This window comes from Eschrichtius robustus, chromosome 12 (assembly GCF_028021215.1).
Source record: "Eschrichtius robustus isolate mEscRob2 chromosome 12, mEscRob2.pri, whole genome shotgun sequence".
NCBI lineage: Eukaryota > Metazoa > Chordata > Mammalia > Artiodactyla > Eschrichtiidae > Eschrichtius > Eschrichtius robustus.
In genome coordinates this window covers 17979105-17997390 of record NC_090835.1, presented here as the reverse complement: position 1 = coordinate 17997390, position 18286 = coordinate 17979105, and the positions used below count along the sequence as shown (strand labels likewise).

General features: G+C 41.7%; 1 protein-coding gene across 1 annotated transcript in view; it reads left to right on the top strand.

Moving 5' to 3' along the window:
* GXYLT2 (glucoside xylosyltransferase 2) overlaps window positions 1-17899 on the top strand; it is an 81074-nt gene extending 63175 nt beyond the window's left edge. Inside the window, exons 6-7 of the mRNA XM_068557109.1 lie at window positions 7836-8008; window positions 13388-17899. Coding sequence (XP_068413210.1) covers window positions 7836-8008; window positions 13388-13570 — 356 coding nt within the window. The 3' untranslated portion in view covers window positions 13571-17899. The remainder of the gene's footprint in view (window positions 1-7835; window positions 8009-13387) is intronic.
* Window positions 17900-18286: the final 387 nt, after the last annotated feature.

Below are 18286 nucleotides of genomic sequence, written 5' to 3'. Positions count from 1 at the left end.
GGGGTGAAAGACTGAACTCACATATTTACAGGTGAATTTGAGTCAAGAGCAGACTTCTGTAGAAAGGGTAGATTTGACAAGGGCTAAAAGAGAAGGCTATGTAGAAAGATATGCTTGGATTCATGCGCTTAGGTTGCAGGGAATAAAACTTAACTCAGACCAGCTAAGTAAAGGTCCAGGTGCCAGTCCCATGAACACATGGGTCAGATCATGCCAGGCCTCATGAGAACCATCTCTGGGCGGCTGCTCAGGATCAAAGCTCATTTCTTCATCCCTCAGAGTCCTCATGGTGTCTGTTGTGTTGCTTCTCTCCATGCCCATCTGATTCCATTCCGTCTGTCCAGCAATAATGTCTGCTTGTACATGGCCCAACCCCAAGTCAACACAACCTTACAAGCCCATGCCAATGATGATGGGTTGACTAGGTTTCTTAATTCGGATTCTTGAAGGTAAGAGAGAGAGGGGGGATGGAGGGTTGGCCTGTCCCAGCCTATTAACTGTTTCCCAGCCCAGCTATGAACTGGTTCTCTTTCGATGGGGAGACCACCCTTGATCCGGTCCTCAGGGGCCAGAATAGCAAGATCACGTGGCATTTTCCTCTCTCAAACATGACCACCGAGGTCTGTCCCTTCTTTCAAAGCAATTTCTAGAAAAGTGGGGGTGGCCAGGGGAAGAAATGAAACCAGCCGAGTATAGATGACAAGGCAGGGCATCCAGCCAGAGGAGAAGCACTAGGGCTCTGTCCACGAAGAGAGAGAAGAGCTGAAACGCGCATGGAATGTACATAGATCGTCCATGAGTTGAACCTGATACTAGGGAGTCGGGAGGGTTTGCTGGGGCCGCAGAGAGCAGGACACACAGTCACATGGAACAGGCCTCTTCAGAGGCCCTGCCAGGCCTTGTTCTCATCCTGCCTGGGTGTGCAACCACACTATATACTCACCTCACCAAAAGCTTCCAGCAGCTGGTAGTTGTGAATGTGTTTGGGGGTGGACAGGTCCAATTATTTGGTTTTAGGACTGTCCTGGAAAACTGGAAACAGATCATTGTTTTGGGAGTCTGAGAAGTTCATGAGCTCTGATACGAAGCTCAAGAATGAAGATCGTAGGGTCCTTGTGAGAAGGGGTTACGTCTACTTTGTCTTCATTGAGTGATTCCAGTGTGAGGGTTAATGCCTTAACTGGAGTTGATCTTCAGAGGTGTTGGCTGGTTGGAGGAATGGGATTAAGAGACTGGAATGGAGGAAGGAAGGAAATGGAAGAGAAAGCGCGCAGCCAGGAAAGTGAGAGGAAGGGATGTTGGGGAGAGAAAGGAGAGGGAGAAAGCAGAGAAAGGGGAAAGATACAGAGGGTAGAGGAACGTCTATGCTTTGATTCTCCTGTTCATTCAGTGAGCACCTACCTACTAGGTGCCAGCCACAGGGCTAGGCAGTGGGGATACGGTGGCATACAGAGGAGACAGGGTCTCTACTTTTACAAAACCTACCTTGTATTGGGAGAGGTCAACTTCCAAAGAGTAACAATGAGTCATTCAAAATCACAAATTGTGATCAGTGCTATGAAGGAAACAAATAAGGGGTTGAGAGAGCCACTGTCAAGGCTGATGGAACTGTCAAGGGTTCCATCTTTAAATTGTGTGATCAGAGACATCTTCTTGGAGGAATGAATTGCCCTTTTCTGGAACAAGGTACATTCTGGAAGAAGGAAGAAGAGGAGGCTGGGAAAGCTCAGTTCCAGAATGAGACATTAAAAAACAAAGCAGAACAAACAAAACGCTATGAGTCGTGCAAACAGCCTCCGTTCTGTTGATATAGTGTAGTAAGTAAGTAGCAAGCCTATTCCACCAGGAAGTTAAAATGATCAGACATAAACTATTCCATAATCTTAGAGACCCCAAGAGTAGGAAATGATCAGAAATGTAAGGAACAATCAATTCACACAGTACTTTGCAAGTAGTTAGGAGGCTCTGGAAATAAACATAGACTCCGGAAAAGGATCACTAAGGGATTTCAGACTCATAAATAATCAATTAATGAGCTGCTTTATCTACGTAAAATGGAGAGGAAAAATAGCAAAGACCCAGGGTTTGAAGAGAGATTGGCTTGAAAAAAATTTTTTTAATAAATTGCAGTGTTTTGAGGCTTTGGGGATTTGGAATTTAAAAACCATTCACTGTATTATTTCCTCAGCAGCAGAAAAAAATAACCTGCACATTTCACCGTGCTGTCATTTTTAAACATTAGATTTTGACAGCCATGATAATCTTGCTTAAACTAGATTCGTTTCAGTATAGTTATTCATCGTGTGCCAAATAACCATCATTAATCCACGCTACGTGTTCATCAGCTGCTCTACAGAGGTTTTCCATCTTCAGCCCAGCCCAGGGTGCTGGTGTAGCCCCTCTCCTCCTCCTTCACCCCATGGAGAAGGAGATTTCGCAATGTAACCCACACCAAATGTATCTGTGAATGAAAAGGCACATCTGTTATTTTCACCTATGCACTCTTTTTTCTTTTTATTGGAGTATAATTGCTTTACAATGTCGTGTTAGTTTCTGCTGTACAATGAAGTGAATCAGCTATATGTATACAGCAGGTTCCCACTAGCTATCTATTTTACACATGGTAGTGTATTTATGTCAGACCTAATCTCCCACTTCATCCCACCCTACCCTTCCCCTCTGTGTCCACACGTCTGTTCTCTACGCCTGCGGCTCTATTCCTGCCCTGCAAATAGGTTCATCTAAATGTCCACCTGTGCACTCTTGATTGCCCTTTCTTTTAGTAACAGCATGCAGTTTTCTCAGGGGAATTACTCTTCCCCCATTGCATGCAGTCTTAGAGCCCCGCCCGCCCCTGACTCGCACTTAACCAGTCAGACCATCTCCTGGGAACCTGAGTCTGGGAATCCAAGAGCAGAAAGTAGGCAAGGCTGGCTCATCCTGGCAGCAATGCCGAGAAGCTGACAGTAATTAGTCCCCACACCAGATCCCAGGAGCCACCCCACTTCCTGCCCCAATTCAGCTTTCCCTCTGACTTTTTGAGCTACCTCCTCTCTTTCCAAAGGAAAAAAAATATTTTTTGCCTCACCTGCTAGAATCAAAGTTGATTATTTGCAACCTAATATAGATTTATATTTCTTGAATATTTTAGGGCAAAGCGGTCTATTTATATAACAACTTTCCTACCATTATCTTACCTCTTTGAAGAAATCGAGTTTGCCCCCCCAAAATTAAATGCTTCATCTTTTCTAAAACACACTCTGATTTCCAAACTCTTCGCCATGATCAGGCCATTTTCTCCTCCTCAAATGCTCTTCCAGGCTTCTATTTCTGACTGTCAGAATCTTATCCTTACTATATAAGTCTAAGTTTAAGTAAAGCTTTACCAAAATGCCTTCCTTTCTATAAACTCTAATAAAAAAACGTTCATTTCTGTACTATCTCCCTTAGAAGAGTATAAATTCTCCAAGGGCAGGGGCAGTGCCTTATCACCCAGTGACACCAATGCCTTGCATTGTGGTGAACAAATACTTGTTTCAATTCTATTCTCACGGTACTTCGCATTTCTTCCTCTGGAAAATTCTGAAGGGAAGGTAAACACGTGAATTGAATTCTGTCTGGGACCGAATTTCACGTGTGATATTCAGTAGCTGTGGTTCCTAGCTGATCTTCAGGAAATCTACAAAGCCCTAAGTTTGTAAGCAGATATTCTTCATATATTTTTCCAAAGACAGAGTCTAAAGCTTTCATTAGATTCTCAGAGAGATCTGTGACTCATAAAAGGTTAAGAAAGTCTGGCCACCTGCATGTCTAGAGGCAATTGCTGTAAAACATTTACCACCAATGTGCTATGTGTCCGGAAGGATGCCAGGCTCATTCCATTTAAGTTATCTTGTTTTATCCTTCTAGTAGCCTAATGCAATAGTTCTTGTTATGGCAATAGCAATGATAATAGTAATGATTACAGCTTACATTTACGGGGTGTACCTTCTATGTGCAGCAAGCACTGTTCCAGGTACTTCTAGATATGAACTCATTTAGTACTTCCCCAAATCCTACAAGTGATATTTACAATTCTTCCCCCTTTTACAGATAATGAAACTGAGGCCCAGAAAAATCATGTAATTTGCTTGAGTTCATGCAACTAATGGCAGAGTTCTGTACTGAAACCCAACAGCTTGATTCTAAAGCTTGCTCCTTAGCCACTCTGCTGTTAGGTCATGGCTAACACATGGTAGAGCTGGGATTCAAATCTGCATCATTTAACTTCTCTTTAGTGCTTCTAAACTGAGGCCAAGGGTTTCAGCAACTCACCCAAGTTTTTAGAACTAGGAGGTGGTAGAAGCCAACTTTGAACCTACCTGTCTTATTACAAAGGCTTTCGGAAGAATTTCAGTAAAGTAGGTGTTAACTCTTCACTAAATGTTTGACAGAATTCGCCTATGAAGCCATCTGGTACTGGACTTTCGTTTGTTGGAAGATTTTTTAATCACAGTTTCGATTTCAGTACTTGTGGTTGGTCTGTTCATAGTTTCTATTTCTTCCTGGTTCAGTCTTGGAAGAATTTGTCCTTTCTAAGAATTTGTCCATTAATTGGTATATAGTTGCTTGTAGTAGTCTCTTATGATCCTTTGTATTTCTGTGGTGTCCACTGTAACTTCTCCTTTTTCATTTCCAATTTTATTGATTTGAGTCCTCTCCCTCTTTTTCTTGATAAGTCTGGCTAATGGTTTCTCAATTTTGTTTATCTTCTCAAAGAACCAGCTTTTAGTTTTATTGATCTTTGCTATCATTTCCTTCATTTCTTTTTCATTTATTTCTGATCTGATCTTTATGATTTCTTTCCTTCGGCTAACTTTGGGGTTTTTTGGTTCTTCTTTCTCTAATTGCTTTAGGTGTAAGGTTAGGTTGTTTATTTATTTATTTATTTATTTTTAATTTATTATTTATTTTTGGCTGTGTTGGGTCTTCGTTTCTGTGCTAGGGCTTTCTCTAGTTGTGGCAAGCAGGGGCCACTCTTCATCGCGGTGTGCGGGCCTCTCACTATCACGGCCTCTCTTGTTGCAGAGCACAGGCTCCAGACGCGCAGGCTCAGTAGTTGTGGCTCACAGGCCTAGTTGCTCCGCGGCATGTGGGATCTTCCCAGACCATGGCTCGAACCCGTGTCCCCTGCATTGGCAGGCGGATTCTCAACCACTGCGCCACCAGGGAAGCCCTAGGTTGTTTATTTGAGATGTTTCTTGTTTCTTGAGATGGGGTTGTATTGCTGTAAACTTCCCTCTTAGAACTGCTTTTGCTGCATCCCATAGGTTTTGGATTGTCATGTTTTCATTATTATTTGTCTCTGGTATTTTTTTACTTCCTATTTGATTTCTTCAGTGATCCATCAGTTCTTTAGTAACATATTGTTTAGACTCTGTGTCTTTGTGTTTTGCCTTTGAGTGATGCCCTCATTGGGCTCGGTCCTCTAAGGAGGCTGCAAAGAGAGGAAAAGTGTGGGGTCTATTTCAGGCATTTGATAAATACTTGTTGATTCCATCAATCCGTGTGTTTACAAAAACAGAGGTAGTGTCTAGGGCAATTCAGTCAGCAGAGAATACTGGCAGGTGCTTAAGCAGGGACTGCAAATCCAAATGGCCGGGCAGGTATCAGAAAGGAGTGAAGTGACTCATTGGATTAAAAAAAGGCAGCTATTGGGCTGGGGTCAGGTCACAGTTCAGAAGCACAAAAGCATGTTTAGATATTTTCACTCCCACTGTCCTCACATCCACCCTCTGCACTGAAGTGCAGAAAAGTCACACAGCTAATAGAGGAGATGGGATTCAGACCTTGATAGTATAACTTCATGATGAGCACCAGTCTCTCCCAGCTGTGGATTGTGTATGCGCAAGCGTGGAGGTGAATGCAAGTAAGGGAAACATCCTGGTGGAATGGAGTCCTCCCAAGAAAAGGAAAATCTCATAGTGTGTTGTGAACAATTAGGAATTAGAGGGTGCTTGGATGTCACAGCAGTCTGTGAGTTTTATGTTTTGTTTTGTTTTTTGGCCGCGCCATGCGGCTTGCGGGATCTTAGTTCCACGACCAGGGATTGAACCTGTGCCCTCGGCAGTGAAAGCTCCAAGTCCTAACCCCTGGACTGCCGGGGAATTCCCCAGTGGCATGTAATTTCTGAGTGGTAGAAATATTACACACCGTCTGCCAGAGGGGATGCCCGATGATGTCTTCATTCTTTGCTTTCCATCTCGAAGGTTTCTGTAAATAACCTCTAAGCAGGGGTCCTTTCCATGAGAAGGGAATGCCATCAACCCAACCAACAAGCACATCTTTATGATGCTCTTCTGACACTGGTAATTGATTTCCTCTAAGCCTTCTGTGCTGTCACACGGGGCCTTTCTCATGGTCAGTGGCACACGTTTGCAGAGAACTTTGATCCATCCTCCTCTAGCCCCGGCCCTTAAAGGCACCAGGAAGGAGGAGCCGGGAAGCTCAGGGGTTATAAGCTTATTGCTGATTTTATAATCCCTAGTCACCAAGAGGAAATTTACTGAGTCCATCAGGATTAGAGCAGAGTTTCTCGACCTTGGCACTACTACAGTGGTGGGGCTTGCTGTTCACTGAGGATATTTACTGCATCCCTGGCCTCTACCCACTAGATGCCAGTAGCAGCCTCGTCATGTATGACGACCAATGTCTCCCTCCAAACACCGCCAGGTGGTCCCGGGAGACTGCAGGGTAGCATCACCCCTGGCTAAGAACCACTGGCTTAGAGATGCAAACACGCACAAGGACACGTGTGCACATGCTCACCCACAGTGTACATAGTCACCTTGACAGGGGGACTTCTTTTTGTGTTGCTTTTTGTTGTTGTTGTTGTTTTCCTATTGTAGTATTTTGTTTGTTGTTTTTTCCTTCACTTTGTTTCTGTTGGTTGGTTGCTTTTTAATCTGAAGAAGAACCTTTGCTTCAATCTTTTTTTTTTATAAATTTATTTATGTATTTATTTATCTATTTATTTTTGGCTGCGTTGGATCTTCTTTGCTGCACACGGGCTTTCATAAGTTGCGGCGAGCGGGGGCTACTCTTCATGGCGGTGCACGGGCTTCTCATTGCAGTGGCTTCTGTTGTCACAGAGCACGGGCTCTAGGCGCGTGGGCATCAGTAGTTGTGGCACGCAGGCTTCAGTAGTTGTGGCACATGGGCTTAGTTGCTCCGGGGCATGTGGGATCTTCCTGGCCCAGGGCTCGAAACTGTGCCCCCTGCATTGGCAGGCAGATTCTTAACCACTGCGCCACCAGGGAAGCCCCTTTGCTTCAATCTTGACTCTAATTTTTCAAGTTGGTCCATTTCACAAAACCTTTTCAAAGAGTTGATTGTAACTGCTAATGCTATGGACCACCGCCGTGTGCTTGTCACTCTGCTATGCATTTTACATGAGCTTTTTAAAAATTGAATCATCAAAATAACAGGGCAATCCTGTTAAATCCATCTTGCAGATGAGGAAATTGAACCACGGGACGGTTAAGTCACTGGACCCAGGTTGCACTGTTTTTGAGTGACAGAGTTGGGATTCTGATACAGGCTGTCTGCTGCCCTTATTTGCCTTCTTGTCTAAGATGCTATATTGCCCCCCTCTTTGGGGTAAAACCTCCAACATCACTAATGCGTGCTCCTTCAATTCCTGATCTCAGAATATCGACAAACGTGGTAAAATCTGAGCTACAAGTCACAATCACAGTCACGCACTTTGAAATCCTGTGTGGTGTGCAGTTTATGGAAACGTTGGTTTCATCGCTGACACTGATTGTACACACATATCTTTCTCTTGTCACCACCAGAGTGTCTGTACGTGTTCCCCTGCCAGTGGAACTACCGTCCTGATCACTGCATGTACGGAAGCAATTGCAGAGCGGCCGAGCGGGAAGGCGTGTCTGTCCTGCATGGGAACCGAGGCGTCTACCATGACGAGAAGCAGCCAACTTTCAAAGCGCTCTATGAAGCAATCCGAGATGTAAGTGTGTTCTCACCCCCCATTCAGCAGACATGTACTTATCAGCATGAAGCAGTGCAGGCGCTTTGGTCACCCGTCCCTTTGAAGGCCAAATAATTCCCAGAAGCATTGAGTTCTAACCACTTTTCCCCAACCTCACTCACGCTATGTCACTCCATCCACTTGCCACCTGATACTATACTTTGTCCACTCTTGACTTAATATTTCCAAGAAAGTCACTCATTTTTTTTTCTCTGAAATAAATTCGCTGAAGGAGGAAGTGTCCTATCAGAAAGGGAAACCCTTGGTAACTGACTATACTGCTGAACTGAATGAATAAGCATTTTCAGAACTCTAATGGAAAACTGATGAATTCATAAAAGTGCTAACAAAAGATCAAGATGAAAAAAAAATTAATTACATGGGACTGAGTGAACTGTTGAGGATGATTATAATGTTTGTGACTTTCTGTTTGAATAAAAAAAAAAAAAGTCCTCCCCCCCAAAAAAAAGAGAACAGTAAGCAAAAAAAAAAAAAAAAAAAGAGAGAGAAACTCTGTGCCATGTGCCGTAATAAAGGGTCAGAGGTTAGGATATAGGTAATACAATAAAAATAAAATATTATTCAGCTCAAGCTAAGTGTGTTGCCTGATTGCCAACTCCACCCTATTGAACAAGCAGGTGTCGAGGTGGTCATTTAGGACAGCGGTCCCCAACCTTTTTGGCACCAGGGACGCATTACAAGGAAGACGATTTTTCCACGGATGGGGTGGGAGGGTGGGAGGGCGTGGGGGATGGTTCAGGCGGTAATGCCAGCGATGGGGAGCGGTGGATGAAGCTTCGCTCGCTCCCCCTCCGCTCACCTCCTGCTGTGCGGCCCGGCTCCTAACAGGCCGCAGACCGGTACCAGTTCGAGGACCAGGAGCTGGGGACTCCTGAGTTAGGACCAGGAGCCAAACCAAAGTGACAATCAAGTCTTTGTTTATGGACTGCCACAGTGCAAGCAAGAGGCAAGAAGAGGCACCGGCTCTCGGTGGTCCATTTTTATACACCAAAGGATGCTGGCTGAGGGTCAAGTGGCTGCAGCACGGAGGCAGGACTATCTCCTGAATAAAAGGCTTTTGCATCTTTACGGACCCATGAACCTTGGGGAAGAGGAGAGGGAAGGAAGAGGGGAGGAGGAGAAAGGTACCCCCCCCACACACACCTCCCAAAGGAGGCCTCCACATGGAGGTGCTTGGGGCAGGGATGCAGACGTGCGTATAAGCCAGGGTGGCTTATACACACAAAGAAAACTGCAGCTCGCTGCCATGCACCAAGTCTGGGAGGGCAGCTTCCCACCCCCCCCCACCCCCCCACCCCCCACCCCCCCCCACCCCCGCCCCGAGACCTGCCAGACAGCCTTGTAATTGCCTCTGGCTGAGTGTGAAGATCACACCAACTATTCTGGCCTGGAGCTGAGGCCCCCTCTTACTTCCTTGAGGAGGTTGGTTAGCAGGAGCAGTTAAAGACCTATGTGAGCTGTCTCCTTGCAGTAACTGGGAAGGTCGAAAGGACCTTGCTTTGTGGTTCACCACCTAAGAACACCTCAAGTACTGCCTGCTGGTACCTGCATCCCTCACTTTGGGAAACACTGCTTTCCACATTGCCTTTCCCCTTGAAGTTGCTGGGACAGAACCAGCAACAGCTGCTTTCAGAGATTTCCCTTTTGAAACTTTCATTCCAAAACATAGAGTGGAGGAGTCGGCCAACTTGGGCCAAATATTGGGCCAAATCTGGCCTGTTTTTGTAAGAGATGTGGGGTAAGAATGGTTTCTTAAATAGTTGGGGAAAAAATGAACAGAAAAATATTTCGTAACACAGGAAAGTTTTATGAAATTCAGATTTCTCTGTTCATGTAGTCTTATCGGGACACAGCAACAACTGTTCATGTTACGTATTGTCTGTGGCCACTGGTATGCCACAAAGGCAGAGATGAGTAGCTGTGACACACTGTACGGCCCACAGAGTCTGAAATACTTACTATCTAGCCCTTTACAGGAAAAATTTGCCAACCCCTGACAGAAGGCATGTAGATTTTATTAGAGGGTTTTTTCCTTGGGGATCTGGGAACCCTCATGATTCATGAAAAGGATTTGGCAGGAATGAGGTGAGGGTGAATCCTGCAACCTAGTAATGCATTTTTGCACGTGTGAAAGTATGCATTTTGCTAAGGAGAATCCCAGAGAATTCCAATTCTGGAATCCCCAGAATTGTCTTCTGTGGAGGGAAAGAATTTCACGTGCCAATAAACTAACACCTCTTTCTTCTGGGATTCCTGCTGTTGTTTCTCAAAAGCCAGGTGATTTAATTACACAGAAAATTTGTTCTGTACTTAGTGATACCACATTTAGATATTCAAACACTGACTCCAGGCGCAAACCCATTCAGGAGTACAAACGGAAGTTAAATAAGAATGCAGCAGACGTGGACATCAGAGCCATGCCCCAGGTTGTTCTGTAATCTGGCCTGGGATTGAGCAACTGCGGTTCTAGAATTACAATCGGTCTTGTTTGTTTTCTGGGTGGATCAGAAAGAGGGCCAAATAACTGTTTCATAAATGATCCTGCATAATACACTCACTGATTTTCCTCAGTTGGGACTAAAAAGACAATTTTCGTTCATGCATTTCAATCAGGACAATCACTAACCCCATCCTGAAACTCGAGTAAATATAGACAGACTTCATCATAAAAGACCTATTTCTCCACTCGTCACTGTGCACCCCAGTGCAGTGGGGTCAGGGCTTGGCTTTGGGCATCGACAGACCTGGGTTCAGGTCCCACTTTTGTCACTTTCTGGTGATTAGTCATTAACTCTGTGCTCTTGACTTACTGAGCCTCAGTTTCCTCATCTGTGAAATGGGGATAATAATATTATCTACCTCATAAAACGTGTTGTGAGAATTCAGCAAAATGATTGTTTTTACACTTTTAGTACAGCACCCGACATAGAGTTGTTCTCAATAATTAGAAGTTTCACACTCTTTTCTTATCTTGTCCACATTTTCTCACTTGCTCTCTCTCTTCCCCTCTATAAATATTTTTCCTCTCTCTCTCTTTCACTGTATGTCTCTTTCTTCCTTTATCTCTCTCTGAAAATATTCCTCCTGTCCCTCCCTCTTCCTTCTCTTCCCTCCCCTTCTCTCTCTCTCTCACACACACACACACACACACACACACACACACATACAAACACACATACTCACATACCCTAACCCTGTGTGTATGTTTGTGTGAAGGGTAAGTGTGATCTCCCCCCATCATGACCCAAGGAAAATTATATACGAGGCAGACATTCTGCCAGTAATTCTTTCAACAATCATCTCTGAAGAGCCTATTTTATGCAGGAACAATTCTAGGTTCTGGGAACTCAGAAGTCAACAAGACTGACAAAGCCCGCTCCTCATGAAGCGTATATTCTGGGTGAGGAAGCCAGACAGTACTCACATAAACCAGGAAATCAATAAAACTCTTATCAGATAGTGGAAGGTTAAAAGGTGACCAGAGCAGGGTGATGGGCATCCAGGATGGAGAGGAAGGTTCACGAGCTCGGGTCCTCAGGGAGGCTTCTGCCAGCCTGAGCCTTGATCCCTGGGACAATCTGGGGAGAGATCCTGCCAAGTAGAAGAAATAACCTGGGAAAAGTCCCTGAGTCGGGAGTAAGTTTGTGTGCCCACCGACAGGGAAGAGGCCACAGTAACCACAATGAACAGAAAAGGGAAGCGAGGAGGAGATGAGCAGGGAGAGTTCCAGGTCACATTGAACCTTTGGGAACAGGAGAGGGGTTGGAATCTTACTCTAATTGCAGCGGGAAGCCCCTGCAGGAAAACGATGTGCTCTGATTTATGCTTTAAAAATACCTCCATGGTAACTTGGTGCAGGGGTTGCAAGAGTGAAAACAAAAAGGCTATCTATGAGACTTACTGCAGCCTTCCAGGTGAGAGATGGGGCTGGCGTGCACTTGTGTGGTGTCAGGAAGATGAGAGGCCGGACTCGGGATGTGCTGTAGAAGTAGGGTTTACGGTACTTGGCTGTTGCACCAGGTGAAGGATGTAGGGGAAAGAGAGGAATCAAGGAGGGCTCCACGGTTTTGACCTATTCGGTTCCTGTCACTGGGGATACAGTGATGAAAAGGAGTTTATCAATGGTCTAAATTGTGCTGTGAAAGAAAAAGTGTTCCAAACATGGTCTCGGACAGAACGCTTTTTTTGCATTACATAATGTGTAATCTCCTTCTGGGAAGAAATTCACGTTTCTGATAAACATGCTTAAGCAATATTTCTGATGAACTTTAAGGGATTAAGACTTGTTCTAGGAAACTAGACACCCACCCACTCTGCTGTCAGGCAATAGTATCTGACTTTTCATCATTCTTATTTCCCTTCTGTTTTTTTCTCTAGTCTTTTTGTTTAGAATGTCCTTGCCAACAATGAATCTTTGACTTGACCTACTAGAGGCCTTTTCCCTTTCGACAAGATTGTAATAAAACTTGGACTCATGCTCATAATTAGGTGGTCTGAAAGATTTATTTTGGGAAATACAGACACATTCCATAGGAAGACAAGATAATTTCTTTTTAAAGTCCAATATTAAGTGGGAAAAAACCAACAACCAATATTTGGTACCTGAATTACTAAAATAAAGTTCACTGATTATACATTTCACTAGTAGTTGTTAAACTCTGAACTTCATGAGATTACCATAGTTCCTTCATTAAGATTGCTACAAAGGCAAGATATATGAACAATTCAGTGTTTCATTTTAGTAGATTTCAAGTATCTACTTGAATCTTTTTTAAAAATTTTATTGAAGTATAGTTGATTTACAATGTTGTGTTAATTTCTTCTGTATAGCAAAGTAACTCAGTTATACATATATGTATTCTTTTTCATCTTCTTTTCCATTATGGGGTTTGTCACAGGATATTGAACATAGTTCCCTGTGCTATACAGTAGGACCTTGTTGTTTATACTTGAGTCTTGCTTCTACTCGGCAAGAGCATGCTATAGAATATCCTGTCCTGGGAAATATACTTCACTCTTAGATTTTAAGAGCTTTTAGAACCCAAATAAATCATCTTTTTTTTTTTTTTTTTTTTTTTTTAAGAAGTAAAGAAACAGGCCCCAAAAGGGTAAGTGATTGCCTGAGGTTGCACAGGACTGAATCAGGATTTGAACCTTGAATCAGGATTTGAACCTCGGTCCTCGGCGGTCCCTTCCTCTGTATCTAAAAACGTACCAAGCTGTGCCTGCATGCTTACAGTAATTCCCTGTGTCATTTCTCAGTAAGTTATTTGCGTTTTAAATGGCATTTCAGTAACTAAAATACACTTTTCTTTTTTTTTTTAACTCATCTTTCAGTTTCCCTTTCAAGACAATCTCTTTCAATCCATGTATTACCCTCTTCAGCTGAAGTTTTTGGAGACTGTGCACACTTTATGTGGACGAATCCCACAAGTTTTTCTGAAGCAAATTGAGAAAACCATGAAAAGGGCTTATGAGAAACATGTCATCATCCATGTTGGCCCGAACCAGAGGCGCTGAGTATTTCCTATTGTCGCAAGTCAATTAGGCATCTCATGAACGAGGAAATACTCATCTTCAAGCTGCCTGCATCTCTTTTATGTGACTATTTCATGGTGCTCTATGACAACTGAGTTTAAAAAGACTTGTTAAATGTTGCTAAATCAGTTGCCCCTGCATGGAAATATGCTTTAATTTTTTTCTAAAGTGCTATTTATCTCTCTGTTTTTTTAAAAAAATGATATTGTTGCTCACTTAACATTGTTGAAGTAGGTTGAGCTAGCTGTGAAAAGGAACTCTTGTGAGCCTTCTGATTCCCAAGTGTCTGAGACAGTGTCAGTGGCATCTGATGTGGCACATTTTATCCACTTTTCTTGAGACTCTTTCTATGCAATGGGTTCGCCCCACCCCTTGTTATAAAAGTAATACATGCTTGTTGTAAAACAAATTTTTAAAACTTATAGAGAATATATAGATCATTGGACCAAAATCAAGATGAGATTAGCCATAATGCTATCAACCAGGGAAAAAGATTTTTATTTTAGTGTAGTCCCTTCTAGCCTTTTTTTCCCTACTTCTATATTTACTTGCCTTTGTCTTTTCCATCGTATAAACATGTATCTAAAACAGGTAGTCTAAGTGAAAGTGGGACCCTATGCTGAGATTTTTATGTAGGAGACTAAAAATTTAGACAAAATGATGATGCCTACAACGCTTTATTTAAAATACATCTGGGACAGAGATCAAGATTAGGGGACCGACCACGTGAGACGAGATTAAGGGAGCACAAGCCCTGCTCACACCCTAATCTTGTCAGAGGTCCCGCCTCACCATTGTTATAAAACCCCTCATCAAATCCTCTGGGGTGGGGACACATAGTTTTTCAAGGCAGGAGCCTGCTCTATCCCCCTTTGCCTGGCAAAGCAATAAAGCTATCCTTTTCTACTTCAAAAAAATACATCGGGGAGAAGCATTCGGATTTTAGCTAATTGGGCAGTGACAAAGGATGAGGCATATCTGGGGGTGTTTTTTAAGAAAAATTGTTCAGATTTTTCCAAATCATAAGACATGTCTATGCAGCCACAGCTTCTGAAAGGAAATTCAGTAGTTGTGTTAAACCTAAGCGGTCTATTTAGCAGAGATGTGATTTTGTGCTGACCCAGAGACAAAAGCGTTTTATCTCTTACTTTAGTAGGTGTGGCCTTCTCTCTTTAAACTCTTGGGCAATAGGTGGAAATTAAAGGCCGACTTGGAATGTAATGTGTACAAATAAATTGTTCAGTGGATTCCACTGGCAAGAAAATTCATCTTCCCACCAGCCTTAGAAAGGTCTCTCAAATTTTTTTTTTCTTCTCTAGGGTTATCTGCTGTTAGCCAAAGTGTGTCTTATCACCTAGCTACAGTAGAGGATGTTAGGTATTCTTTCCCCAAAGGAATCAAAGTTAATCCCTAGTTGCTCCTGTAGCTGCTATTAGCATAAGGGCATTTTGCATAATGCTTCATTTATCTCAAAAAACGTGTGCATAAATGATCTCCTTGATGTTTGCAACAACTTAGTGAACTTAGTAGGGGCCTGTGTCATCTCCACTGGGCAAATAAGGAAATTGTAATACAAAGAAACAAATATATTCCATATAATTACTGTTTTGTAAGACACACAGATGTGTATAAGATACATCCCGTTTCACAGAGAAATTTTTGAAAACAAAAATATTAAATATTTTTCATCATATATAGACAGTGATCTGAAAGTATAAAATGAATTTTTGTTTTGGTACTGCAAATATGGTATCCGATATATTGGAATCCAGTAGGATATCATAGGTTCTATAACAGCAGAAAAAGTCTTACCCTGAAAAAATATATGAAAGTCTCAGCACTACCAAAGAATATATAGGTATCAATCAATATTAGTATGCAGCACCATTATGGTAGTAACAAATTTAAATCTAAAATGGTTGAGTAATAACCCGTACTTTCCTTTTGATAAGTTGGGTGACCTGTGGTTTGTTATTTTTGTTAAGGGAAATTACCATTATGGTGTGAAACTCTTATCTTTGCTGTTGTATTTTATGTTTCCTCATTTTACCACTGAAAGTGACATCATTCATTGTTTGATTTCTAAAGCATGTGGGGGGAATTTCGAGATTGTGCTTTGGACGGGGAAAATGCATTCTGTATCCCACAAAAAGGATTTTGGTGAAAGAGCCAGGATGTGAAGATGATCCCCTGACTTCCATTACAGTTTTCTTTCTACTTGTTCAGCATAGCCAGCAAACCCCACAGATGTCACTCAGATTTGCTGGTGGCTCACAGACCTAAAGAAGTTCCTTTCCTCTTTTGGCAAGTCCCACAAAAAATCTGCTTGTAAAGACTTGGCATACAGCAATTCCTTTTCTTTTATGAGAGTCAGGCTTACCCACAACTCTCAATTGTGGGTTCTAGTCTGAAGATGCACAATAGGATTTCCAGCGAAGGTCAATGATAGAACTCTAGAACATTCTAGAATGATGCATTATGAGACTGTGAAACCTTAGAATTTGGTGTGGTTTTCTCCCTGGGATTTCCTTTGCTGTATCCTGAAATGTTAGGTGAGTTCGGTGGAGAATTTAGAAAAACTCTGATCTTCTAATCCCCATGCCAAAAAGTGCTAATTATTTTTTATAGTTAGGATGTTGCCATGAGGCAGTATTTTCTCTGCCTTTGATAATTTCCAGAAAACTACTACATTAGCGCCTTTGAAATATGATAACCACAATTTTAATTCAGTGGACTCCTGAAACATGCCGTCTGTGGTCTGAAGTTTGCCAAAGGTTACATTGCCCCCTGTGGCACATCGAATCTGTGGGACGACCATGAGACTGGGTCTCTTCTGTCCTTCTATCTTCTCCTGTCCTCTCCTTGTTTCCTTTAAAATTCTGTTTAAGGCATGACTACAGAGTTCCATTGGAGAATGAAAGAACACTTTCTAATAGCAAAGTGTAGTATTTTTGTGTGCATGGATATTGGAACTTTCAATAGCAGGGTCACTAGAAATGCTGACCATATTTTTCTTGCTGAGTTTTTCTTTTCCCAGTATAAATCTCTGAAATTGTGACTTACATCAGAAATTCCAGTATTTGAAAAATTAACTGGCTAGAAAATCTAAGTTTTCTTTCAACTTCCAAGACAATTTAGCATTTAGGGTATATTGCTCCAAGCTTAACTATTTATTTGAAATGTCTATTCCATATTCAGTGTTTCCACTGCAAATTGTTGTGACTTCTACTGAATTTATTATTGAAATGGATATTTATACGGACTTGTAGAAGTTTGTGAATATTTATTTCATTGCAGTTATGGTGTTTATAAAACAAGCAAACTGTGTAAAACCTTATTCACAGTCACAAAATAGTGATCCAATAATGGAATAATCACTCCAACCTACCCTGAAGATGCCACAACATACACACAGATTTAGGGTTATGTATAAATATTGCCTGATACTTATACAAAACAGATAAATCGCATGTGTTGGATAAACCAAAATGAATATGATTTCATGACTGAATTCAGAAATATGTTGAATTCAGAAATATGTTGAATGCCATGAGAGTACAAATCATTATATCCCCGTTTATCAGTACGGTAAGCAAGCTTTTTTATGTCCTTGTTTCTCTTCTACTTTTTCATCTTCCTCTTTTTCATTTTTTCCTTTCCCTTCCTGGTTTTGATGTTAGCTTCTCAGTGGTACCAAGATGCTTGGCATTAGTGGCAGAGCCAGAGCACTTGGGGATGCCTGTGCAGGCAGAACTAACTTCTAATCCTAAAATCAAATCTTTATGATGAGAATTTTCCAAAAATTAAAAAAAAATTTACACAATACGTACAGACACACACACACACACACACCCCTCACGTGCTTTTTAAAGAAAAGACCCAGCATCTATTGTGCTCTGTGAATTGAAGAATCATAGATGGTGACACCTTAGGTGAAATCATTTCACAATTGCCGTGCTGGCATTTAAAAAGCTGATGAGATTTCTCTGGCAAACAGAGAAATTTTCACAGGTCAAAACTGGAAATATTCTCTTGAGTCTTCAAGATAAAGCACTTTGTTTGTATCACCATATGCATGAACATGTAAGAATCAGGTGCAATTTCTGCTTCATCAGTTTTACATGTTTGTGTTGTCACTGAAAAGTGCACCAATTGTTTATAGCTCCCAAGGAGAACCTGAATGCATTTTTTATGTTGGAAAACTTATTTTTTAGTGATTTTTCTTTGGGACGAAATGAGCATATGAAAGAACACTCCAAAGAAAAGGAATTATTACAGCAAATTAAAAGGAACATAAGTATTATGATTTAATTACTATCTTGTCTTTTTAAATGCCATCTCCTGTTTTACTTTTTTTTTAATTAAAAGCTTTTAAAAAAGTCTTGTCTTTTGGTGTTATTTTGGAAGTGTGTTACTTTTCTTTTGTAAGATTTCAAGTTTAAGATTTTATAATGTTAAATAGTAATGTTTAAGTCCTTCCAGCTATTAAAGAGATATTTGGTTTAGCAAGTAGTTTAGCCTATTTTAAAAAATCATTAAAAATCTTCTTTGTTTATAAAATACCACACTATAAGTTATGTTATTTGGTTTTAAAGGTGTCTGGTGTTTGAGATACAATGAAGAAAATTTGGAAAATGTGAAATTAGTTCTTGCGTTCTTATATTTTATTTAGCAAAATTGAACCTGACTTGTTAGCTA